At 42.4% G+C, this 27,326-nt stretch overlaps 2 protein-coding genes across 3 annotated transcripts; one reads left to right on the forward strand and one right to left on the reverse strand.

Moving 5' to 3' along the window:
* Positions 1 to 1,657: 1,657 nt before the first annotated feature.
* On the forward strand, positions 1,658 to 3,253 carry LOC106601372 (forkhead box protein D2-like). Its single transcript, XM_014193549.2, has one exon. The coding sequence runs from the start codon at positions 1,969 to 1,971 to the stop codon at positions 2,929 to 2,931; it is 963 nt and encodes a 320-aa protein (XP_014049024.2). The 5' UTR covers positions 1,658 to 1,968; the 3' UTR covers positions 2,932 to 3,253.
* Positions 3,254 to 23,570: 20,317 nt separating this feature from the next.
* Positions 23,571 to 26,271, reverse strand: LOC106601304 (GTPase IMAP family member 7). Of its 2 annotated transcripts, none has more exons than XM_014193412.2 (3): positions 26,033 to 26,271; positions 25,208 to 25,362; positions 23,571 to 25,101 (listed from the first exon to the last, which is right to left on the reverse strand). In XM_014193412.2, the coding sequence occupies exons 1-3, from the start codon at positions 26,055 to 26,057 to the stop codon at positions 24,229 to 24,231; spliced, it is 1,053 nt and encodes a 350-aa protein (XP_014048887.2). In that variant the 5' UTR covers positions 26,058 to 26,271; the 3' UTR covers positions 23,571 to 24,228. The 2 variants fall into 2 exon arrangements, with proteins under 2 accessions (XP_014048887.2, XP_045571130.1); XM_045715174.1 differs by having other exon boundaries at positions 25,208 to 25,395; positions 26,033 to 26,241.
* Positions 26,272 to 27,326: the final 1,055 nt, after the last annotated feature.

A 27,326-nucleotide genomic window follows, 5' to 3' on the forward strand; every position in this document is an offset into this window, starting at 1 on the left:
GTATAATTTATGACATTATGACCGTCCTGTTACCTCTCGCTAAATAGGCTTCTCGTGGAGGAAAAATAATGTCAGCAAGCCCTTTACCTTAGCCAGATCTAGTCATATGCCTGTCACGAAATTACAAGTAGGCTAGCTGCTACATTTAATTGGCATAGTAGCCTAGTTTCAATATGCTCGAATATTATTCCTGTTGCTATTATAATAGCAGCATGTTATGAGCATAATTAGGCTACTATACATTTCTATAGGCTACATTTCCCTCTATAAATTGTAAAAGTTGCAAGGCGCCGAAAATACTCTATCTATATGGATAGACACCTTCTGAAGGTGACCTATAGGCCGACTGGTCCACCAATTGTTTTTGCCACTATAGGTATAGATAATGGAGTTGGCTCATACTTCTCTTCCGTCACTGCAAGTCCCCAATATCAACACAATTATTGTTAATCTTCACTCTCCTCTGATTTGTCTCACTTACCTTGGCTAAAACGAATAGGCCTACCACATTTATTTTTGATCGATCTAGATTGATTGATTTAATCTAGCCTTTAAATTATTGCAGAATTTTGAATGTGGGCCTCTGGCTGTAGTATATGAAGTGATATTTTCACAACCATTATGCCTTTATCCAAAGCACATCATTTCTTGAAAGAAGCATTAACCTAGTAAAAACGATTCCTCACTTTGATTTTATTAAACTTCATGTCAAACTTGGTATTTTCAACATTTCTAACTCAACACGCTTCCCTACATTATAGTTGTTTAGTCGATGCCATTTGTGCAAAATGTTAGAATTTATGCCTCGATCACACCTATAGAGTTTACGCAAAATGTACGCAGCATCATCTGGATATGTGTGCAACAAAAGTTCAACATTCACCATCTGCTACTGTTTCTGTCAAGCCGTCTATGCATACAATAAGATGCACATGTTCGATAAATCTAACATATGCACCACACAGAACGCACTGCAACTGCCTCTGTAACACAATGCTGCAAGGCAAACGCAGAGTTCCATTGGAAGGGAATGTACTTTTGGTGTACCAAAACACAATAAAGCTGTCGGTGTGATGGAGGCTTTAGGCAAATTTTTATTGTTTAGCCTTTCATTCATACTCATACTTCAATTCATACTCTCCTCCATGTTTTGCACATGGGCAAATGTTGCTAAAATAGTATAAGAAAAATGTTCGAAGCGCCCATAGTAGGGCGTTATTATTTATTCCGAAAAAAGCTTATACTGAGTTATCTTTGTTTTTGGCGCTTCACGAAATTACAATTATAGGCCATTTTGTTTTTGAAAATGTGTTATTGATATGGTGATAGTTCAGATGATCTAGGGCGGCTATATGTCTACTCCTACATATATTTGATATTTCGAATAGCCATCTACAAGTAGGCCTTGGTCTAATAGGATAACATATCATTTTCCCCCACCATATTGATATTATAGTTGTCACTTATTGAACGAATGGTAATTTACTGAATGGAATTTGAAATATGATGTTGATATTGGAGTGATGGGATGATGATAGTTAACGGGTGGTACTTTGGTACCGATTGCCTTGTTTCGATTGGCTAAGAGCTTCTCCTCGAGCATAACCATGACATCACAGTCACCTGATCCAATACGGTTACAGTTCCAACAGGAAACCAACGAGAGAGGATGCTGGACATCTTGGAAGACTCACCGCGCTTCATAACTTTCTCCCTTTTCTCCGTTGAAGACAAAAAGTTGTTCCATTTCATGTTTGTTTGGAGATAAAAAGGCTTTGGATTTTCTGAAGGATTGTTTTTTTCTCTTGAATAACTAACGTAAGAGGGGGCTGAGCGCACATATTTTAAGCTTTTTTTTTTTTTTGTGAATGGAGAGGGCAAAGCCTTGCGCGTGAGCATCTATCCCTTTCAAAGAACTGGCCCTTTCCCACCTGTTGGGGCAGGTGGTATTGGCTCTGCCCGTGGACTATGACATTGGACTTGGAGCCCATGGAAGATTTTGTTATTGACGTAGTAGGAGAGGGACTCAGGGATAACGGAGAGGAGCATCTCGTGTCCTTACCTTTGGAAGAGGCGAGAAGCGCAGAGCATGAACCTGACACTTTTTTGTCTTCGAGCGGGCAGGACGAGGATAGGGACGACTACTCACCTACGTCGAAGTGTCCTCCAGCAGCAAGTAAAAGCCCGGCGTCGGTAAAGCCTCCATACTCCTACATCGCTTTGATAACAATGGCCATATTACAAAGCCCCAAAAAGCGTCTTACCCTCAGCGAGATATGTGACTTTATCAGCCACCGCTTCGTTTATTATCGTGAGAAGTTCCCTGCCTGGCAGAATTCCATCAGACACAACCTTTCGCTCAATGACTGCTTTGTCAAAATGCCCCGGGAGCCTGGTAATCCAGGAAAGGGAAACTACTGGACTCTAGACCCCAATTCTTCGGACATGTTTGAGAATGGGAGCTTTCTGCGTCGAAGGAAGAGGTTCAAACGCCAGCATGTTCGTTTCGGGGTGCTCAAGGAGCAACCCCTTGAGCCCAGTGGCTTTCACAACTTTTATGGTACTTATGGACTTGGCACAGCGGGTCTTCAGCTACCCAGTTTGGAGATATATCCGTTCGGCTTCCATCACCATGCACACTCGTCATGCGCGCCCACCATCCCACCTGTTAGCTGCCTGCTACCGGCTTTGTCGAGCCTGTTTACCCGGAACTCTTTAGCTGCCAAGGCTTTTCTTCAATCACAGCAGCCTGTCACTATCGGGTCCTTCAATCCGAGCCGCTGTGCCACCTTTTCTTCCGCTTTGACCTCCAGCGCTCCATACGCGTCCCCTGCGCTGTTCCACTCCGCGGCGTCTCCACATCTCGTCAGTTTACATCAAGAATATCAGAAATTCCAAACTCAGCGCAGCACCTCTGACCAGGCTAAATGAGCAGTGCTTGTGAATATTTTAGTTGTGTTTCAGACTTAAAATTGTTTATTTGTATCTCAGGTGATAGAGATTTTTTAAGCTCTTGTGAAAAAAGGTATTTGGCAAATGGTAATTGGATGAACTTTCTTGTTGATCTAGGCCTATTTGAAAAGTTCTTAAGAATGCTGTAGATTTATGCCTTGCATTGATTACATTTTTCATAGCATCTTGCGTTTTTCTTTCTAAAGTATGAAATTACATTTGTCAATTGAAATGTAAATATTTAACTGACGAGTTTCCTTTTACATTCGGAAAGAAATAAAGGGAATTATTTAAAACAAAATATTTAACTCAGTCATTTTTCTTATAGGCCTTTGCTTCACTGACCTGTCAATGTTGGCACAATTGAAGATCTGTAATTGATGCCTTTAACAACTGATTATTGCATCGCGTATATGTTTAATCAATGGAAATATAGCTGCATTTAAAAAAAATCTATAGTAGGCCTAAATGCGCAGTGAATTTGATTGCATCTTTCAGCAGGAAAACCATTTAATTCATAATGTTGTTGATTGTGTAGATAATGTGTGGGTTAAATTATGTTCAAAACTTTTTACAAAATTAGGGTAATTTTAGTTTGGCTGGTTAGCATTTCTCTAATAATAAAATATTATTTTATTCAATTATATGATGTTTAGGCCTACATGTAAAAAATGTAAGCCTAATTAAGTCAAATACAATTCATAAAATAATTGTCACATTTTGACGGTATAGCTTTAAAAGTGTCTGAATCAAGTATCCTGGAATGTTATGACTACATGTTGAGGATTTTCTGATACTACAATTGAAACATTTAATTTTTGTTCGTATTTTTTTATGGCTACAATATAGGCCCTACTGCAATTATTTATATATTATGAAAATCTCTCAATGTGGTTGTTCTGCAGCATCTCGCTGTCGTTTGCCATTCATCACCAAAAACTGACGCTTAAACACATTGTAAATGAATGCTCTTTCTAAATTTGAAGTCTAGAAGTAACGGTCTGTGCAGCTGCGCAGCTTTCAGATTGTCAGTTGAGTTACACCACATCCATCCATTAGTTCAACATCCTATTATAATTGCCTGATTTTGCGTCATTCTCCACACAGCCTGCTCGTTCTCAAACCAAAAATTGATGTCAGATTATGAGGTAATTTCTAAACCCGCATTTGGTTGTCTCTCTCCAAAGCATTCCTTATAAGAATTTTTTATAGAAATGTTTTAATATGTTTGTATGGGAGATGTAGGTTGAGCATATAGCCTACTATTCAAAGAGGTATACCACAAACGAACCGTTGCCAGTTGAGGATTTATTCAAATGTGTTTAAATAGAAATCTACAAGACGCGATTTAACTCGGTTTTGCTAGAACCAGATTCGTGGAATATAGATATATTAGTCAGAAAATAAAAGCAATATTACATTGTAAGAATATTAAAGCCCTGAGAATTATGGATGTTTTAAAACAATATTTTAAAGTAATTAATAACAAATAGCTTTATACTTGATAGATATCACATCAAGTAAAATTGTGATACTGTATGTTATATATGTGTAAACATAAATGGAACAAAACATAAAAGGAATATAAAGGTTTCCTTGCCCTCTTAATATCGTTTGAAATATCTGGAGCCACATTGGAGATGATTCTAGTACTGTTTCAACCCAAAGTAACAGACATCTCTCATGGATTATAATGAAGATTGAGTATTTGAGACAGATTATTCATGTAAATGTTGAATTATATAATTAACCATATTATATATATTTTTTTAACGTCCTTGTTTAGATTTATTGTGTGTTTTCCTTTTACTTCTATGCCAGACCGTGCTGTGTTACACTGAAAATGACAGGAAGAAAATAATGTTAGGTTTCATGGGAGGAAAGTATTTATTTCATTCTATTCTAAGTCTAGATTAGATTGATGACTACTCTAAAGCTTTTGGAAAGGGCTGATGGATAGAAGTACAATATCCAATTCAGTCTAATGCCGTTTGGCACCCATTGAAGGAGTTAAATAAATAAAAAGATTGTTGCCTGATGGCGAATTGTTAAGTTGCTTGACTGAGAGAGAAATACACAATGATTTTCTTTGTGTGTCCCCGTTTGAATAAGGAATAAGTTTGATTCAGGAAATGTACAGACTCGCTCATAGTGGGTCATACTGTTAATCTGATCCTTTTTGTGGTCATATATTTTTCTGCACATAAAACACTAAATGTTTATTATTGCTATTGATAATCTTAAACAGTGTGGTGAAGTAGCCTTAATAGATACAGCATGAGATTCGTATCATCTGACAGTAAATATTTAGTGTTCGAATGATACTTATCTGCTTGAAAGAAAACTGAAAATACCACTAATGGGTCATTTTAGCCCATGTATCGAACAGTATGATAACAGTGTCAGAGCCGTAATGCCATCGTTTTATTATGTGGTCAGTCATGATTCATCTCAGAACTCTGGTAAATTAGAAAATAGATCAAGTGTAAACTCTGGGACAGCCAGTGCCTTCATTGATTACACTAGCATCGTCAGGCCTCAGCACATATACAGTTGAAGTATGAAGTTTAGATACACCTTAGCTAAATACATTTAAACTCAGTTTTTCACAATTCCTGACATTTAAACAAAGTAAAAATTCCCTCTCTTCGGTCAGTTATGATCACCACTTTATTTGAAGAATGTGAAATGTCAGAATAATAGTAGAGAGAATGATTTATTTCAGCTTTTATTTCTTTCATCACATTCCCAGTGGGTCAGAAGTTTACATACACTCAGTTAGTATTTGGTAGCATTGCCTTTAAATTGTTTAACTTGAGTCAAACATTTCGGATAGCCTTCCACAAGCTTCCCACAATAAGTTGGGTGAATTTTGGCCCATTCCTCCTGACAGAGCTGGTGTAACTGAGTCAGGTTTGTAGGCCTCCTTGCTCGCACACACTTTTTCAGTTCTGCCCATAAATTTGCTATTGGATTGAGGTCAGGGCTTTGTGATGGCCACTCCAATACCTTGACTTTGTTGTCCTTAAGCCATTTTGCCACAACTTTGGAAGTATGCTTGGGGTCATTGTCCATTTGGAAGACCCATTTGCAACCAAGCTTTAAATTCCTGACTGATGTCTTGAGATGCTGCTTCAATATATCCGCATAATTTTCCATCCTCATGATGCCATCTATTTTGTGAAGTGCACCAGTCCCTCCTGCAGCAAAGCACCCCCACAACATGATGCTGCCACCCCTGTGCTTCACGGGTGGGATGGTGTTCTTCGGCTTGCAAGCCTCCCCCTTTTTCCTCCAAACATAACGATGGTCATTATGGCCAAACAGTTCTATTTTTGTTTCATCAGACCAGAGGACATTTCTCCAAAAAGTACGATCTTTGTCCCCATGTGCAGTTGCAAACCGTAGTCTGACTTTTTTTATGGCGGTTTTGGAGCAATGGCTTCTTCCTCGCAGAGCGGCCTTTAAGGTTATGTCGATATAGGACTGGTTTTACTGTGTATATAGATACTTTTGTACCTGTTTCCTCCAGCATCTTCACAAGGTCCTTTGCCGTTGTTCTGGGATTGATTTGCACTTTTCGCACCAAAGTATGTTCATCACTAGGAGACAGAACGTGTCTCCTTCCTGAGCGGTATGACGGCTGCGTGGTCCCATGGTGTTTATACTTGCGTACTATTGTTTGTACAGATGAACGAGGTACATTCAGGCATTTGGAAATTGCTCCCAAGGATGAACTTGTGGACTTGTAGAGGTCTACAATTTTTTTTCTGAGGTAGGCCTTGAAATACATCCACAGGTACACCTCCAATTGACTCAAATTAGCCGATCAGAAGCTTCTAAAGCCATGACATCTTTTTGGGGAATTTTCCAAGCTGTCTAAAGGCACAGTCATCTTAGTGTATGTAAACTTCTGACCCACTGGAATTGTGATACAGTGAATTATAAGTGAAATAATCTGTCTGTAAACAATTGTTGGAAAAATTACTTGTGTCATGCACAAAGTAGATGTCCTAACCGACTTGCCAAAACTATAGTTTGTTTTAACAAGAAATGTGTGGAGTGGTTGAAAAATAAATGTTTAATGACTCCAACCTAAGTGTATGTAAACTTCCGACTTCAACTGTAGAAGCTGCAAATGCGCGCCTTTGAAACGTCTACATTTTAAACAGGCATTATGGTTGAGAGTCACTTTCCCTGGTCAGGTATGATACCTCAAAGTCAAGTGCTCGTCATGCGTCAGTCAATGGGTCTGTGTGAAAGCTTTGTAGATGATGCAGAAATCAATCCTCTTTTATCAAGAACAAATAGAGAAAGAGAAACAAACTATCAGAAAAGCAGAGGAGTGCTGTTGATTGACAGAGAGAGAAAGGAGTGACATTTATCTGCGGGGAAAGTCACTGCACCTGACAAAACAAGCAAGACAGAAACGGTGCATGTATGTCCTCTCGTATGTGTGTTCAGCTGTCCTTTATCATACATGACTTCTCCATCCCTGTCGTAAGGGAGGAAGAAACTTGCCAATAATCAGTTGTGTTTGCCTTTATTTTCTTTCCTTTCCATCCTTCAAGATGGGTGTCTAACAGGATGTGAGAGACTGTTACTACCTCCTCTTTTTCTGTCAGTGGAGACCTGTTGCATTAACCCCTGGTCAGCACCACCTCTCTCCTACATTCTCTCTCTTATAGTCTCACTTTTGTTCTTGTTAAATGGCATGTGAAAGAATGTTCCTTGACTGCCAATTCATTTAGAAATGAAATATGTAAAAGGTCTCAGTAATTGTAACAACAATGACACTGGGCCTTAAATTGAATACGTCACTACAGAAGACTCCAATCGATGTCACATTATGGTTATTCATAACACTATGAACTTGATGAATGTAGGTTTATGTGACTCCCATCAGTGATGCGTGCCCTGTTACCGCTCCAGGTTTCTACTCAGTTCCACGTGGATTATCAGTTATGACTTATTATAACTCACATCTTCCCTTTGATGTAGAGGCCATTTCCTGGGAAAAGTCTGTCGATTTAGTCAGAAGTCCATTCATGCCTGACACGGTTGCTATGCCATGCTTTCATTCTAGCATTATTAAGGCCAAGCCAAACAGGCAAGGTAAAATCATTCCTCCAACACCCACCCTCCCCTTTCTTCCTTTCCACAGCCAGATCACGGTGCAGAGTGGTGCATTGTGGGATAGCTTTAGCTAATTCAGTCATTAGAGGAAAAACAATGTTTCAATGTTATTCCTACATGTTACAATGTTTCAATGTTATTCCTACATGTTACAATGTTTCAATGTTATTCCCATATGTTACAATGTTTCAATGTTATTCCTACATGTTATTCCTACATTTGGAATGAGTTCCCTTGAATGTTTTTATTTTCCTGAACTGTTGAGAGTGGTTTGTAAGTTATTTAAACTGACTGAATTGAAATTGATTGAAAGAGACCAAAGACAATATAAGCATTTAAGTGCAGCACAATTTCAAAGGGATTATCTGTTGGCTACAGTGATCAGAATTGAGGGAGTGATAGTATCAATGTATAAAGGGGGAAGCTACAGTAAGTAGGTGGCATTTTTAGTTAGCCTTTGAAAAGCTAGCCCTGTGCTGCGGCTGCTCAGAGCGGAGGTTTTCTCCTCTCACTTTAATGGCTGACTTCCACAGGCCCGGCTTGTTGGCGTTTGCTTTTCCTGGCAGGGCTGATCCCTGCTGCCTCGCTTTTGAGAGTTATTCAATTATATATCTTCCACCCTACACGTCTCCCTCTCTCCCCTGCTTCACCGGTCTGTGCTTCACCCTGCCAGGCCCAGTAAAAAAAGGGTGCTGCATTGGTGCACCGTTCTCCAGTCTCGTGCCCAAGAATGTATGTGTGTGGGGCGGTGGAGGGCAGTGCAGTGTGTTTTTGGAAAAGGGACCCACCCCCCCCAACCCTCGGTGCCAGCAGTTGACAATGACATATAGCAGGAAAGCCACCCAGAAGGAGAATGATCTCACACCTCAGCCACGTGCTGAGAGAGAGGGAGGGAGAAAAAGAGGGAGAGCTGGGTAGAGAGAGGAAGGGAGAAAAATAGGGAGAGAGGGGTAGAGAGAGGGAGCGAGAAGGCTTTATAGAGATGGAGATAAAGAGATTGCAAGACAGGAAAAGACAAGTAGGCATGGGGTCTGATTGGGTGCCTGATAAGACAAGGGTGAAGTTCTCTGAGTTGGTGTCGAGACTTAGATTTCCTGGTGTTAATCATAGAACCCTAATGGACTTCGCCTCTATACCCATGAATTGACTAACCACACCCTCCACCCACTGACTCCCTCTATATTCCAGAAGAACTACCCAACTTCTCTCACGAAACACCAAGATCCAAAATATTCCCGCAAACAACATCAAAATATCCGCAGTTGCGCTCTGGGTTTTATTGTTAATCGAATCAGCCTCATTATAACATCTGTGAGACAAAAACACAGGCCCTCTAATGCAGCCATTATGCAGTTCAATGGGTGGCATTTGGTCATGACCCCCCTACTCTTCCCTATGCCCCCCTTCAATCTTCCTGGTACCCTGCTGCGTCCCAGCTGGCGACCTCATGCCCTCACCATTTTCCTGCAGCCTGGCACCTCTTAGGGCTGGTGGGTGAAGAGAGCTCTACCCAATGTGCCCAATGATTGGGCAACAAGAATCGGGCAATGTCATGAACTCTACCTTCTTGTCGTCATCAAGTCCAGACCCCCAGGTATGGACCAACAGCTCTAACCCTAGCACAACCGTGGCCAACAAGAAACGCTAGCTAGCGTATCCTCAGAGAGCTCAGATCAAAGGCACTGAGGGGTGATGTCACCCACAGCAGCCCCTTAACCGCCTATTGCACCAAATGAGCGCCATTAGCCATACAAACAAGACTAAAACCTGCTGTCATTTAATCAAAAAGAAGCAGGAAGCACAATTAACATCTGGTCCAAGACGTGTCAGAGTGGGGTCAGGCTAGCCGGTCTCTGATTACAGTTGTAGTAGGCCTATGGCTTAACGAGAATAACTCAGTAACCCCAACCTGGCCATGGTCTGCTCTGGCCAACTGATCTCTGAGCAAGACAGAGTGGCCTGCCTGCTCCACCAGACATCACCATGGAGACGTGATGAAGTTTGGAAACTCTGAAGTTAAAGGGTAACAGTAGGGGATAGGTCCCTCCTATAACCCCCTCTCTCTCCAGTTTTGGTTTTCTTCCTTCTCTCAATAACGTCTGCAGTGGCATATTACAACTTGGAAGTGGATTTTAAAAGGGCATTGAAAATGTTGCCAGAATGGGAAAAACATGGACTGGCTCAATCGAAGCAGATTAGGCGGGCGAGCCAAACCTCACGCTTTGTAAAAAATAAGAAAAAAAGCATTTTTACGTTGGTGCTCAGACCAACCGCATAGCAGGGAAGCCAAACTTAGCCCTCTCCCTCTACTGAAGGGAATGGCATCAATGACATAAAGAGAGTACATCCATTGAATTGGCACCTCATATCTCTCACCCTTTGCTACATAATGTCAACAAAGTCACTGCATCCCTGAGGGTGCTGGTATTGGAGCAAAAGCCTTATTTTATCAGTGCTGCAGGTCTGGGTTGGGGAAATTACAAAGCTAATTCAAAGGCTTGTAAACAATGGAACAGTAACATAAATCCAGTAATTCTTACTGTATGTAATGAATGTTGTGTTATACTATGTAGCAGTGATGTGATAAAGCTGATTGCTGTGAAGATCAGAGATTAGAGAGTAAGCGTAAAAGCACCGCCCTGCCACCCAATCTGTCGGCCAGCGAGCTGTTCATCCCATGTTGCCTCCGTTGGTGGTCCCTGGTGTAAGCTACATTTTCCCCTTGCTTCTCTCTCCCCTGTTTTTTTTTTTTTATAGCAAACACAAAATTGTTCCTAATTCGCTGCTGCTAGAAGGGGGTAATTTGCGGCTTTTGGCTGAGTGTCGCAAGCCCCAAATTTGAAAAAGCTGCTCCGGGGAAGGCATTCTATAAGGCAGTAGAGCTACAGTAGGGAGAATCACTTCAATGCATCCAAAGGAAAACAGACACAGCAAAACATGATGATCTCCATACTCAAAAGGCATTTATGTAATAATAACTTGGGGAAACTGAAACCCTCCCTTCTGAGCTTCTGCCAACAATCAGAGCTCTTTTAATTCATTGATCATTGTAATATGTGCTCACTCCAAGTAACTCTTGTTTTTAAATTGCATACACAAACATTGTGTTTGAAATGCAGTATGGAATCACCATTGTATGTCTGTTACTTTCATTTTCATAGCAGACTCTTACTTTTGACAGTAGAGCAGCAGTAGAGTTTGTAGAATTTAAAACCAACTGGCGAAAGGTAAAAATGCTGGTTAAGATACATTTGATATGTGATCGTTCCAATTTCCGGGAGGATCTATCAGATGCCAACTGAAGTCCTCCCTCGTTGTGCTGACAAATGTGAGAAAACAGTTCTTCATCATAAATAGACTATTTACTCATTTCTAGCAGGATACACTGACAAAATGTGACGTGAATATCAATATTCAACATGTTGGAAAAGTAAGCAAAAAAGAGAAAACAATTAATACAACAGAAACCTACAATTGGTTGGGGTGATATCTTGTCTGTGTGTGGGAGAGAATCTGGTTCTCTCTTCACACTCTGAGCAAGCAGTGACTCAGCCCAGGGGTTTCTGAGCGCTCCTAGCTCAGTTGAGACAAGGGCCCTAAGAGGTGCTCATTCATTTTGATTAACAGGGTCCTCCTCTCTCTCATCCTCTCCTCGATGGCTTCCTCTCTCCTCAGGGAAAGCCTGCAGGGATGTTTGTCTTTTTTTTTTATCCGGCATGGTTTTTCACTTTCACAACAGCACGTCGTTACCCAGAGTGTTTAAACGCTTAAGTACGGTTTAAAGGGGAGAGAAAAAACACTTGCAGTGCACAGCTCTACATTAACTCTGCATCACTCAGGGGAGAAGTAAAACCTGCCCTCTGAGCAAAATGAAGTCAATAAATAAAAGTAGCGGTTGTCAGATGTCTGGAACAGCTTGAGAGGATTTGAACAACAGGGTAGCCCACCGTGTTGAAATGAGCACTGCTAAGTTTGGGCCGTCTCTTCAGAACTCCCTACTACCAGTTGCTGAGCGCTATTGACTAATGAGGTTGGGCCTGGTGCATGATAAGACAGAGTTAGAGGAGCATTTAGTCCATATAAAACACAGTCTGTTGAATGACACAAAGTCACAGCAGTGCAGAAAGGGAAGCGAGAGCAACAGCTTAAAACAGATGGGGTAGAGCATGATTACTCCATTGCAAGAATATAAGAGGAACATAAAATGTGTTCCTGGGTTTAGCTTGATGGGAATAACACTTTGATAATTAAACTGTGCTCAGGATGTTGTTCATCCACAGGTTGCCTGGAACCACAGGCAGAACTCATAAAGCATGGGGCTGCAGCTGCTCTGCTACTATTTTCCCAAGTCAATGCGATTGATCATAGGTCTCAGGGTAGGTCCAGAGGAAGCTGCAGGTGTGGGGAAGGGAAAACACAATCACATCTCAAGTCAAACAAATGGCGTCTTCACTGATGGAGATGGATGGAGGAGCAGCATTCCAATCGATGCTGGAGATCTCCACTCCTCAGCCCTGGGTGCACTTGGCTGCATGGGCCAAACATCTGGAGAGGGAAGGAGGGAGAGAGGGAGTGAGGGAGGTGAAAGCTGTTAACTGATCGGCTGTGTTTATCTAAAGAGGCACGGGACTCCAGCGGAGGAGGGAGCCCACGAGTGATCCTGTGTCAGGGAGGAGAGTTCACTCACTTGTCCCTTTTCTCTCTCTTTTTCTCTGCATCCTCACCCCCTCACCCTCCTGGTCAGCTGAATGGAGGGAATGCCAGTCGAAGAGGGGATGCTGGTCTGGTCTCTGGTGCAGACACTGGTGGCAGGCTGCTGCAAAACACAGCATGACCACTTCCTCAGCAAACTGCTCCTCTCTTCTCCGCAGTTCTTCCCTCTTAGTTCCCTCTTTCCCTCCCTCTATCACCCTCCCCATGTCTCTCCCTGATGCGCAGGGAGCAGGAGACTAAACCATACTTTTCTATTTTTTTGGGCCTTTCTCCTGTCTTTTCCCTAGCAGCCCTATAAAAGGCTGCCCCAGTCTTGTTTTCTCTACAAGTCAAGGGATGAGCTGGAGCTCATAAAGTGAGAGCTCAGAGGGCAAGCGGAGGTCTCGGGCTCTGTAAAAGAGTGCAGTGGTAGTGGGGGGGTTCTGGAAGATGGAAAATATAGAGTTATACGTAGGACACCTTGGGAGCATTTGATCCCTGCGAACATGCGCGGTCTGGGGAGGACACGCTCTGTAAATTTCCCTCCCATGTGCTGTGTTCTCAGTAACGGCAGCCCGTGCTCGTAAAAAAACTAAACAAAAAAATATAGGGATGACAGGTGCCAAAAGCGGGAATGTGAAAAAAGTTAATGATGAAAAACTATCCCTGTGTGTGTTTCTCTGTGTGTGTGTTTTGTGTGTATGTGTGTGTGTGTGTGTGTGTGTGTGTGTGTGTGTGTGTGTGTGTGTGTGTGTGTGTGTGTGTGTGTGTGTGTGTGTGCGCGCGTGTGTGCATGTGTGTTTATACTGCTGATGGCACCGTGGAGGATTTATTTAAACAGATGTGAACCCTCAGTGCCAGGTTGACCTCAGGTCCTACTTGGCTACACTGAGCCTGATCTATTTGCCCTGGAAAAATAACACTCCATTTAACAGACTGACCTGTGGAAAAATAACACTCCATTTAACAGACTGACCTGTGGAAAAATAACACTCCATTTAACAGACTGACCTGTGGAAAAATAACACTCCATTTAACAGACTGACCTGTGGAAAAATAACACTCCATTTAACAGACTGACCTGTGGAAAAATAACACTCCATTTAACAGACTGACCTGTGGAAAAATAACACTCCATTTAACAGACTGACCTGTGGAAAAAGAGCTCGCAAATACGTTGTAACAAGTCCAGAAATAAAATATTACACTCACTCAGTTTCACATTTTGCACATTCTACTTTTGTAATTGAATATTAATATGACCCAACATACAGTATACTGGATTGCAGACAGAAACTATATATGAGTCCGTCTTTGTCCTTGTCCTCTGTACAGGATTTGAGCAGAGTTACAGTAAACCTGGGAGGTATATATCCTTTCAGACTCAAATATAAAACACTGGATTTATACACTCAGTGACCGACGACAAAGAACTTTATACCAAATGCACTGCACGTTAACCACACAGCATGAGAGTAGGTAGTGCAGGGGCTGCAGACAAGAGCCATAAAGAGAGGAAAGTTATGTGGCGGTGTGGCAGAGGGGAGGTCAGAGCAAGAGTGAAGTGTGGAGGGGTCAAAAAGAATGGGGAGACAGCAATGTTTGGAGAGGAGACAGGAGAGAGCAATGCTAATTTATACCCTGCTAATTGGAAACAGCACAGCTCTCCACCTGAACCGCATTCCGGGGCCCTATGGCCAGCCCAGCACTGGGCCCGGGCGGGCAATGTGGGAGGGTGATGAGGACCAGGGGGATGGAGGGGTGGAGGAAGGAGATTGGGGTCAGTGTCAATGGCGGCTTTGTTATTGGGGAGGATTGCTCCCTCGCCCTACAGATGGGACAGGGGTGAGTGTGTGTTGGAAATGTTCAGGGGTCACGTTGTTGTGACAGTCCCAGACACTAGGCTGTAGCGGGACCACCCTGCCTCAAATAAGGAAAAGTTGACACAATCTGTTACTTCTTCAATCTGACACGATCTAACAATCTACACGACGCAGTGAGAGCACTGACCAACCGACTTCAGCAGTCTAAAATTACTAGGCAAATAAATATGACAGCCTCCATAGATAATTACTGTTGTACAGAGACCATGTTGAACCACGTTGAGTCATGGCAATAGACGTGAATACACAGATGAATATTTCAAACTATGGCTGTGAGTTACTGGGCTTAGTGTCTGTAATATTTCAATGAATGATGAAGTGTTCAGATGTTGGCTGCAACTCTAGTCTGGCGGTGTGATGGAAATGAAGTAATCTTGGAATGTAGATTGAAAAAACATTGACGTTTCTTGATGTGCTTCATATCTGAACTGCAGTTCTACATGATCTGTTTACAGGGCTCTGTCTGTGTCTAATGTAGGCCTATGGCCCCATTTAGGCCCTTTTTCCTAATACTGCTGTATGTGCTATTGATAAAGCAAACCATGCAGTCACTGCTAAGTGATGGGCTGTCAGCATCCACACAAAGACAGGCTTCACTTAATACACTGGGTATATAAGATCAAAGAATAGATAAATAGATATGTGCAGAAAAGCCAAATTCCTCCAAAACAAAAACAAGACCGGAGTTGAAAGACACAACGCTGAAGTCAGACATATGGGGAGCATATTGGTCGCAGATTTCCGATCACACAAATACTACTTTTCCTTCTCCTTCTGGAGGGAACATAATACAACAAAGATTGAAATGTGGTGGAGGCTGTTTTGATTCCCTTTAAAGGCGTGTCGGTTGTCTGCCTCGCTTGAGGATATTTGGGAGAAAAAGTTTTTTTCTTCTTTTCTTTTTTTTCAGTTCACGTGATTGACAACTTGAGTCTGCACACATGGATGAGTGTGAGTCTCTTGTGAGTTATTGTGCGACACACACACAGTTCTACTGTAGTGGTCTGTAGACAGACATTTGTCCATTGAATCTGCGATGTGTGCTTTTTTCTATCTAGCATCTATTCCTAGCAGCACCCAGCACCGAAGCACATCAAAGTAGCCCCGATCTGTCTGTTTCTCTCACGGTTTGTCTCTCACACTCTGATTTCTCTCTCAAGCCCACGCCTTTAAACAAACCATGCACAAACTGAAACACATTTGTGTAAGAGTATGCTATGTGAGGCATTAAACATTTTCTTTAGATCATGTTTTGATTATATTTTCATATTTACATGGCAGTCTTGCAAACGCTTTATCTCAGACTGACACATTGATTTAAATGTGACCAAAATGAACATGCCAAAGCATGGACATCAGGGTAAAATTCTATTTGACAAAATCAGGAAGGACAGATTACTACCATATTGATTATTGACTATCACCAATAATGTCTTTAGAATGTTGCCTTAAAGTGATGCTACAGAGGTTTGTATAATTTCAGCCAGTAGATTTGAAAGTAGCGGTCACGAGCCAAAATGGGTCCCCGAAAATTGTGCAAAATTGATGTACAACCAGGACTCTAAAGTCAGCCATTTTGGTCGCAGATGCTCCTCAAAATTCGTTCATCATTCGAGAAAATCTAAATGCATATTCCCATGAAACTGATTGAGATAAAATGGCTGACATGCAGTTGCAGCTTGGATGTTTAATCTGTAAAATGTGAAGAATTATCATTCACTATAGACAGTGATGGGCTAATATGGTTATTATAAACAGCTATAATGTTGATACAAATACCTGTCATTGAAAGTCATTTGTGGAATATTTGGTTTCTACATTGTGTAAAAAGCACTAGGCCCAATATAGGCTATATCTCAATTGATGTCAAAATATTTTCTGGTATTCCTTAATTTTGTGTTTTGCTACTATCTTTTAGAAGTTAGGAGCCCAGTACTACCAATAAAAACTGTACATTTTGTGTACAACTTCATCCATTTCGTATGATATGTTCCCACTAAGCACTTTTTTTGGTGCAGTCCCGACCAACTTTGATTTCAACGTCCAAGGACATTGATTTTTGATCCGGTCCAGACCTGCCTTTATTTGGCCCAAACATAGACGTCTATAATCTTTTCAGATTTGGTCCGGTCCAGACCAGCCATGATTTGGCCCAATCATAGACATCTATGTTCCACAAGTTTGGACAGCATAGCACAATACAATACATTAGAGCACAGCAGAGTACCTACAGTACATTACAGTACACAGTACATTAAATAAAAGTGGAGTATTGTAGAGTATAGTAGAGTACAATACAGTAGAGCACACTAGAGTACTGTGTTGTACCGTACTGTACTTTACTCTAATGTCAGCTACTCTACTCTACTGAACTAAACTGTACTGTACTCTACTGAATTAAACTATACTTTACTGGAATGTACTCTACTGAATTAAACTGTACTGTTTGGTACCGTACTGTACTGTACTCTACTGAATTAAACTGTATTGTTTGGTACCGTACTGTACTGTACTCTACTGAATTAAATTGTACTGTTTGGTACCGTACTGTACTGTACTCTACTGAATTAAACTGTACTGTTTGGTACCGTACTGTACTGTACTCTACTGAATTAAACTGTACTGTTTGGTACCGTACTGTACTGTACTCTACTGAATTAAACTGTACTGTTTGGTACCGTAATGTACTCTACTGAATTAAACAGTACTGTTTGGTACCGTACTGTACTGTACTCTACTGAATTAAACTGTACTGTTTGGTACTGTACTGTACTCTACTGAATTAAACTGTACTGTTTGGTACCGTACTGTACTGTACTCTACTGAATTAAACAGTACTGTTTGGTACCGTACTGTACTGTACTCTACTGAATTAAACTGTACTGTTTGGTACTGTACTGTACTCTACTGAATTAAACTGTACTGTTTGGTACCGTACTGTACTGTACTCTACTGAATTAAACTGTACTGTTTGGTACTGTACTGTACTGTACTCTACTGAATTAAACAGTACTGTTTGGTACCGTACTGTACTGTACTCTACTGAATTAAACTGTACTGTTTGGTACCGTACTGTACTGTACTCTACTGAATTAAACTGTACTGTTTGGTACTGTACTGTACTGTACTGTACTGTATTAACTGTGCCGTACTGTACTGTGATGTTCAAACTTGTGAAATATAGCCTAGACGTCTATGATTTGTTCAGATTTGGATCTGGTCAGCACCAACCAAATGTGTACTTGTTTGGGGGTGGAGCTCATTAGAATAATACCAAGCATTCTTTGCAACTGTTTGTTTTTGCATTTCAATTTTGGTCATTCAGCAGACGCTATTATCCTGAGCGACGTACAGTCAGTGCATTGAACTAAACAATTAGTGGTCTGTTGGTTTATTTTGAAGGTTGGACTGTCAGTTTGAAAGATTCTGATAAAGCTAACATACTGTAAGTGTATGTGTGGCAAATTAGAGCAATACTAATTATTCTGTTGCGTTCTTCAGCTGGCTCCTCTTCCTATATTAAAAATGATTATTGTGATATAATGCTTACTTCATCTGGAAAAGACATCTAACGTCATTTTGCTTACTGGGTTGTGTCCTGCAATTAAATAAAAAAATAAATGCAATTTGTATTACGAATTCCAATTCGTACAATATGTTACAAATTTGTAAGTGCTTAAGATTCCCTTCTATCTCTTAAAAGAGAATACTATTCTAATTGCTATCAGAAACTGTACATTATTGTGTTTTAACTGTATGTTATATTAGCTTATCACTCTCAGCTTGACTCCCCTGCGCTCTCTGGGGAGGCTGTGACCGAAGTGCAGCAATTGAAGCTCCATGGATTAAAACCTGTTTTCCCCAAGACCTGTCTCTGTCATCTTTTAATGTTTCCCTCTCTTCTGTAGGATGCATGCTATCAAAGGAACCACAGAACAAATCAGAGGGTCGTCCCTGAGTGCCGACGGTCTGTCTCTCGTTTCAAACTCAGATTAAAGCCCCCTCCCCCCCTCCACGAGGATCAGGGGCCTCAGTAGCACCCGCCGCTCCGGGACCCCTGGTTTCAACTGCGTGGGAGCTGGACCGAGTCACACACCAAACGGCAACCAACCGCAACCACAACCGCTGCTATCCGCTGCCTGCTGCGCAGTCACTGGAAAAGCCTGTCTCGCCCGGGCCCGGGCCCCGTCCTCGTTAGCTAGCTCAAGGTTGAGTGTGAGTATGTTTTGTGTTTGGCCCCTTTGAAATTATAGTACAAGATAGGGCCTTTGAACAGGAGTTATTATGTGTTTTGGAGAAAGGCCTGTATTTCTGGGATGGAATTTGGATGTTTCGCAGAGTGCTCGGAGATGCCTTAGTTTAGTCATAGCTCACAGTAAACGCCTCATAAGGCTCTGCTGTTTAGGGACGGTTTGGTGCATTATTCCTGTGAAGAGGTGTGATGGGTCAGCCACTAGTTTATCGGGTGCAGTGTAGGCCTACAGTAGGCCTATGTGTGGTTGTGGCAACGCAACCTTCAGAATTTCTCCAGAATAATGGTCCCCCGTTTCTAAACAGTCAAATATGAATACCAAGTACGACACGTCAAACCGTAGCTCATGGTTTACTAGATGTTAACAGGCTCTCACATTGCCTCTGGTGGACAAGTACTTGCCATGTTAATACATCAACTTGCCACCAAGTAACTTCAGCATTGTAAAAAGGCATGGACAGCGTGTAATCCACTGAATCTTTGGCTGGGTTGTGGATCTGTGCAAACAGCAGAGCCACAGAGTTCCAAGTTGATTCTGTGTCAATGTGGCGTGGCACCATTCGTCCTACTTGTCTGTCTTCTCCTCTCGTCTCTGTAGATCTCAGTTAAGCTCCCTCAACTTTCAGATGAAATGGTATCATCATGAGCCACATGACTTGAATGTGGACCAGAGTGACATTTGACGTATGCGGTAAGAACGAGTGCATCGCCCCTCTGTGTCTTATTCATGTGGTCGAGGCAGGATTATGACTTGATCCAATGAGTTGAACTGGAGAAGTGAGGCTGGGGTCAGATCTGCCTTGAATTAAACCAGTGTTGTAGCAGAAATAATACCATCACCTCCCCCAAGCCCAGTAATACAATTGGAGGAAAGTGTGTGCTTGTTTTGGCCTGCCGGAGCCCCTGATCAAACCACAGGTCGGTGTCCATTACAGAGAGCAGGGTCTCTGCTGATGGTTCAAACACAGCCCACAGCCCCAGCTTCAAAAGGCTCTGCTCACCGCACCCACTTATAGCCAACGGCGCATGTCAGTTAGTGTGGACCACACTATTCATCAGTTATGGCCAGCTCTGGGACCATCCAGCACCCACAGCCCATACTGAGTCGTCATTAGTCCGGAGTCAGGCCCCTCCCCTCCGGTAAATTCTCAAGCACTGGCTTTTGTAGGAGGTGTGGTGTAAAACCACAAACCCTTAAGAACTGTCACACAAACAACAACCCAGCCCTCCCAGCCCTTTATCCCAAATTCTAAAACTTTCACCGCAACACAGATAACTCTTTTTAAAACTCTTTCCAAAGCTGTTGGGAAATTTGGCCTGGATGTGTGTCTTTTTAAGATGGCTCAGTTTTGCCTCCTGCTCCTCCTCCTTATGTAATTGCCTCTTGTCCATCCACAGCCCTCTTCCCTCCTGTGGTACCGCTCTCACACACATAAAACATCTCACAGTAGGACCACATACTGCACACTCCTCCTGACAGAGATGCAGACCATCTCTCTCTCTCTCTCTCTCTCTCTCTCTCTCTCTCTCTCTCTCTCTCTCTCTCTCTCTCTCTCTCTCTCTCTCTCTCTCTCTCTCAATTCAAGGGGATTTATTGGCATGGGAAACATGTTTACATTGCCGAAGCAAGTGAAATAGATAATAAACAAAAGTGAAATAAACAATAAAAAACAGTAAACATTACACTCACAAAAGTTCCAAAAGAACTTTCTAATTCTCTTTCTTTATTTCTCTTTCTCTACTCTCCCCATCTTCCGTCTCCATCTCCATCTCTCTCCACATCTGGCTCGGGTCCAAGGCAGGCCAACAATGTGTGAGGGGATGAAAGGTGACTCTCATATTGGCTGGCTGCACGAGTCCACTTCCACCCAGTCGTGCTTCTCCCATCCTAAACATCAGTCCAGCTGTTGGTGCGTGCGTGCGTGTGTGTGTCCCACTGGATCGTGCTAGCTCCCCTAACCTCGGCAGATGTGCGTGATTGTAGGCCTACAGTCATGTTGGCCGTGGTCTCTTCTTTGTCCTGACACTTACATTGATTTGCGTGAAAGCATGCACTAATTGTACTCCTCTAAGGAAATTAGTGCTGTCCTTGCTTTCAATTGTGCATTATAATAAATGTTGTTAATAGCTACAGAATATGTATTGCATGCTTTACCAATCATAGCAGTGTCAAATGGTTTAGAGACTGAAATAAACGGATTCATTTGGAAGTTCTATGTTAACCGTTCCATGTGATTATTGACAGAGGTAGGCTTACCCCTTCTAAGGTAAAAAATGTCAAAAGCCATAATAGTAAATCATGTGTTTGGCATGACATATCACCTCATGAAGCAATAAACTGACACTACCATTCAACGTCAACTACTTGAATATTGCCAGCCAGCTATAAACATCTTCAAACCCTTAAATGCGCCGTTACAATGGACACATCTTCCTTGCATTATTATTTGCTAACTTGGCCGAAGCTTTCATCTTGGCTTTATGAGTTGTCGCACCAACCCACTCACGGACAGGGCAAATGTTAGCTCCTCACAGTGCTTCGTAAACAATTGCAGACACACACACGCTCACGCTACAGGGAGGAACATGAAAACAGCACTAATAGAGAAAAGATGAGTGGACTTAGAGCCTGTGCCGTGGAGAACACTTGATGAGGAGAGAGAGCAGGCAGGCAGGCCCGCTGGACCTAACTTTTTAGGCCTTGCTCTGTTGGAAGGGGAACAGCATGGGCTGTGATATAATTATTACAGTATGCCTCACTATATGCAAAGCAAAAAAATCTATGACGCAAAGTAACAATAAACCTTGAATTTCAAAGTTGGCATACCACTTGCTACCCACCCAGCAGGCTAGCCACCATCAAAAGGCCTTTCTAATATCTAGACACACCATATCACCACATTATTAGCCCACATTTTTCATAAAATTTTCGGTCTACCTTTCTCAAAACGTATTTTTGTAAATTCGGGTTGGCACGCATAGTATTTGTTATTTCCTCTGTGATTACCTCCAGGGATGAAACCGTCTCTTTTTATATGGTCCAGATTCATTTAGCCAATGCTTTTGTAGCCTGCTGTATTTTTATTCAGATGTTCTTCTCAACAAACCACAAAGAGACCAGACAGTATTTGATGTGTATTAGAGGGTATACTGTGGTTGTAATCAGTCCTGTCCTGTTGATATTTTGAGTAGTTTACGGTGAGTGCTGCGTAAGCTAGCAAAGGGAGAGGCCTTGTCTGCGGTGGAGGAAAAAGTGTGTCATCCTGTTTATTTTCCTTTGGTTTGCGCGATGATAACAAAAAAATATTGCGGTGTCCACGAATCACAGCGAGCTGCCCCCACTTCAATGGGGGACCACAAGGTCTTTAGAACAACATTTTTGCTCTGAGGGAGAGCTTCAGAAGTTACAGCCGTTGTGTTAATGATGGGTCACTAGTGATTCCATGAGCTGTTTGTTCAGATTTTGGGCTTTGGTTATGCATAAAGGCACAAATCAACTCCGCATCCTTTGCCGTCCTGATGAGGCTTCAGCATCTGAGGATCAACCCTGGGCCACAACTGTCTACACAGACGAGATACAGCCTCCCTCTGATTTAGGCCTAACGGCATGGTTGCCTCAGCTCACATTGTCTGCCTATGGAAATCCATCTCCCTTCTTATTCTTTCTTCTTATCTCCCTCTATCATTACTCACTGTCCTCTCGCTGATGCATATCCAATAGGACAGAACAATATTTGGACAGGTGTTCTTTTTTTATATGCATTATCATCAAGGGGTCTACTGGACGGGTGCACCACGTCATTTCATTGCAGTTTCATAAGGAATGAACTGGCATCATACCATGGTTCAATGTAGACCGCTATACTGTAGTCCGCACTATACTGTATGCGTAATCCTTAACAATAAAAAAACTGTTTAGCACCAATTTTCCTTTACTTTTAAACTTTCTTCTTTTTCCTGTTTCAGACAACGGTGGAGGCCACATCTGGAAGACAGATGTAATCCCTGAGCATGTTCTCTCTCTCTTTCTCTCGCTTGCACACACATTTTCACTCTCTCTTTCTCGTTCCTTTCCTCCCTCTCTTTTCGGGAAACATGAGAGCTGGACTAATTCTCTCTCTCCCTCCCTCCCACCCCCGGCGGACCACCCACATTCGGAAACGCCTAGCTGTTCCACAGGCAGGGTCTCTGTCAGCTTAGAGAGAGAGGGAGAGAAACTTAGAGAGAGATGTAAAGATGGGTTTGACTGATGGTTTTAACAGAGTATCAGTTACATCAATGTCAAACTCATAACCTGCCCTTGCATAAAGAGAAAAGAGGAAGCTTTGAGAGCAGTGCTTCAGTGTTTTCCAAAGTCAGAGGCACTTTCACTTAGGACTCCACACTCATCCCCACTATTATTAACACCCTCTACACGCTCCAGCAATTGTCCTCAGCTAACACACACTGCTGCAGATGGTCCGTCTATAGTGGAGGTCTCCGTTATCTATCATGCATCATGTGAAAATCTTATTTTCGAAAAGTAGCCTATACTCAACTCCTAAATATAGTACTTGAACATTTTGTCCCAAAAATGACCAAATTCAGTCTGAGGGAAATGTGTAATTGTATGATTTAAAAGTATCAACTGTGTGACATATACAGGACAAAACAAATTGCCTTAGAAATGGTATCTTTATTTCCTTTAGTTAGCAGTAAGGTATTCATTTTCAGTTGAGCTCAAATATTTCATGTTTAACTTCAATGTTTTGGTCAACGTCTCCACCAAGTGGATCATGTATGCAACTTCCCCTTTATTTGAAGTCTTTAGTAGACCCTACCATACCTTCTATAATAATTGGTTTTGAAAATATGACCAGTCAAAATAGGCATGCCAGCAGTGAAACAACAAATATTATAACAAGTATTGTGAGGACTGTACGTTGGTCAAATACAAGCCAATTGTGTTAATGCTCAATAAAATAAGTGCAGTGAAATGACAAAGGGAAACTAAAATTGTTCTACTTCATATTCACCATTTCCAGCACCACCCCAGCATCAACATATGTGAAAATGGTGCGTTCCTTTATTTTGTAGTTAAAAAAGAAAGAGGAAGATGATTATGACTAATTGTGAGTAGGCATTATTAAAAATAGCAAATGGTTGATGTCAACATTGGAAACACTTACCTTTCTCAATATTTTTTACTACAAAACATAGAAATGCACCATTTTCACATATGTTGATGTGGTGCTGGAGATGATGAATATGATGTAGAAAAATTGTGAAATGTTCCTTTAAGGTTAATAACTGGAGATATGGATCCCATTGCCATTATTTGTTTCTCTCTGTCTTCGGGGTCTTCCTTCTCCCCACTTCAGTGGCTACTGAGCCCACAGTGGCCCCCAGCATCCGCCCAACGGGCCCACCTACAAACAGGCCAACGAAAGCCCCCAGCAGAGACTCCATCCTCAGCATCTTGGGCAGCCTCCTCAGCCACCCTGTCAACCCCTGCCACAAGGACGAGAGAAATGAGGGAGAGGAGGAGGCAGGAGAAAGAGAGGTAATACCCTCGGTGTCTATGTTCAGGTTGTGCACACTCCTCTCTGCCTCCTCCCTAACTCTTGCCATCTCTTCATCGTCTAGCTCTTCCTCTGGAGGTGAGGCTGAGGAGGGCACCTCTTCATTTAGCTCCTCTCCCCCTCTTCTCTGCCGCACTATCTCTGCCTGCTTCTCTCTCACCCTGGCCTCAGCCTCCTGGTAGAGGGGGCAGCTGTAGAACTCCACCCCGCTCTCTTTTACAGTCTGTTCAACCTTCTCCAGCAGCTCTTCCACACTCTCCCTCTCATCCTTCTCTCCTCTACTCCTCCTCTCCAGAGAGTGATAGCGGTCTCCACACATCACCACCAGCTCCAGTAGGTCTTTACGTCTGGTGGCGATGTACTCGTCCAGCTGTTGTCCCAGAACCATCTGGTCTGTGTGGGTGAAGAGGACCAGGGTGTGTCCACTGACTGCAGTGGGGCCAAAAACCTTCTCCAGGGCCTCCAGGGCCCGCAGCTCCATGTCAGCCGGCCGGTCCACAGGGACACACAGCAGGAAGGCATGAGGCCCTGGGGCCGACAGGGCCACGCAAGAGGAGACATGGTGCCTCACCTCCTCCGGGGGGCGCTCTGAGCAGAACCAGTCTTGGGCGACTACCACTGATACCTGCAGGCAAAAACAGTGTGTAATGTTAGATCCTCTGGTTGACATTTAAGTCATCTGATCAGTGTGTAGGCTACTGTCCTTTTAAAGACTCAACAAAGTATCTTACCCATCTCCCTGCAATGGTTCCTCTGTGCTTCTCACAGTCCTGAGTGACAGCTGGCTCACTGGCAGTCTGGGTAAGAAAAGCCTGGCGGCCCAGTATGGCGTTTCCAGCTGCACTCTGTCCTGCTCTTGCCCGGCCGAGCAGGACCAGCCTCAGCTCTGCATTGGGACAAGGCGAGGAGATGGAGTGTTCTTAGAAAGGGAGGATTCAGTAGCCCGCACACATCACAAGCTTCGGTCATCTGATCTCTGCTTTCATTTTCCGTTTACATTAGTACTGTTCAATAAGAAAACACTTTTGTATCTCTGAAAGTTCTGCCAAAATATGTATTGTAACAATGGAGACATTGTACATATTTTTCCTGTGAGACAAAAAAATAAATAAGAATAGAACGAACTCAAATCACAAAACATCTCATAGGATATACCAGGGTTTCCCACACTCGGTCCTGCCCCCAACCCTGGGTGAAGGTGCAGGTTTTTTGGCCCTAGCACTACACAGCTGATTCAAATAACCAACTCATCATCAAGCTTTGATTATTTGAATCGTCTGTATAGTGTTAGTGAAAACCCCCAAAACGTGCCCCAGGACCGAGTTTGGGAAACCCTGGGCTATAAAATGTAGAATACGATAAACACGTTTCATAGAATTCCAAAATACAGACATCAGCTCAATCGCAGTAGCCTCCCTCATATTCTAAAAACTGACAGGCCGTGAAGTGCGTTTGTGGCGAGTTAACAGTGCACAAGCGAGTATGAAGCAGTCATAAACAAACGCGAAGTCAACACTTCCTGAAACCTGCGTGAATAATTGGCAGGCTACACTTACCTGTTTGTGGGGGACCTGATGCCATCTCTTGCTTGTGCGATGTTGCCTGATATTCTTGCCGTATTTAGTATGCACTCTAGTCAACTTCCTCGTTCTGACGTCCTGACTCACTAGAAGAGGGATCGGTCTGTGCCGTGTGCTTCTGTAGTCTTCAGGGCGTAGTCATTGCTCTTCAAGAACAGCCTGTTTTAGCATGCTACGTTTTTGTAGGGTATTTTGACGCAGTGACAAAAAAAGTAAAGTAGGCTGACTTCTTCAAATACCAATTATGCAACATCATTACAATCAATATGTTCAAGGCAAATATGCTCAAACTTCCAAAAATCGAATCTGTGTAGGCCGATAATCTGCCAGAATTGAAAGGGATGTACAATATATTATGTCAGGGGTACTGCAGGGGTCCAATAAAATATAAATATTTGTACTTCAATGTTTTTATGAATATTGCTAGCAACAACAGCAGTAGAAAAGAGAACACTTTATTTCTCAACTCCTAATATTTAGCAAATTAGATTAGATTAGTTTATTAATCACAATGACAGGGTCGCAGATGTAATTGCAGGGTACAGTGAATTCATAAGCTTCAAGCTCCAACAGTGCAGGTCAAAAATATACAAAATTACACTGTCTTTGGTATTACACTCACTGGAGTGTCTGACATAGGCTTTGAAAAGCACCTGCAAATAGGCTACCAGTGCCACTAGCTATTAGTACGCTTTTTTTTATTTGGACATACATGTTTGACAACATATGACTAACCTTTGTTTAACCAGTTAAACAGCTGCTCTTAGAGAAAAGGTGTTACCTTTCTACATGATAGGCTATGCTAGAGTTTATGTGGGGAGGTCAAAATAATGAAAAACGAATTATCAAATCTATTAATTTTAAAATGTTGATGAATTAATTCACCTAATGATAAGACAACGTGATATTTTTCGGGGGCTAGAATGGGGGTAGAATGGAGGTCCCTGGAAAACCGGTTTGCCTGGGAGGGGGTCCCTGGGCAAGAACATGTTGAAGACCCTTGTGCTATGTCGATACTGATTATTTGTCGCCACTTTCGTATACACATACAGTGATTGGTCGCCACAAATGGTTTGTTTACATTTCTACTGTTGTGGCTAGATGAAGTAGACCTACAGCGCTATCTAGTGGTCGCGTCGGGGACAACCGTTGTTGACAACGTAGCGTTGGAACTGAGCCCTTTTCCGAACGCCTCGATCATACCAACAGTTGAACGCAAAATGGTACGCGGCATCATCTGGATATGTGCGCAACAAAGGTTCAACATTCA

This window comes from Salmo salar, chromosome ssa03 (genome assembly GCF_905237065.1).
Source record: "Salmo salar chromosome ssa03, Ssal_v3.1, whole genome shotgun sequence".
NCBI classification, from domain to species: Eukaryota; Metazoa; Chordata; class Actinopteri; order Salmoniformes; family Salmonidae; genus Salmo; species Salmo salar.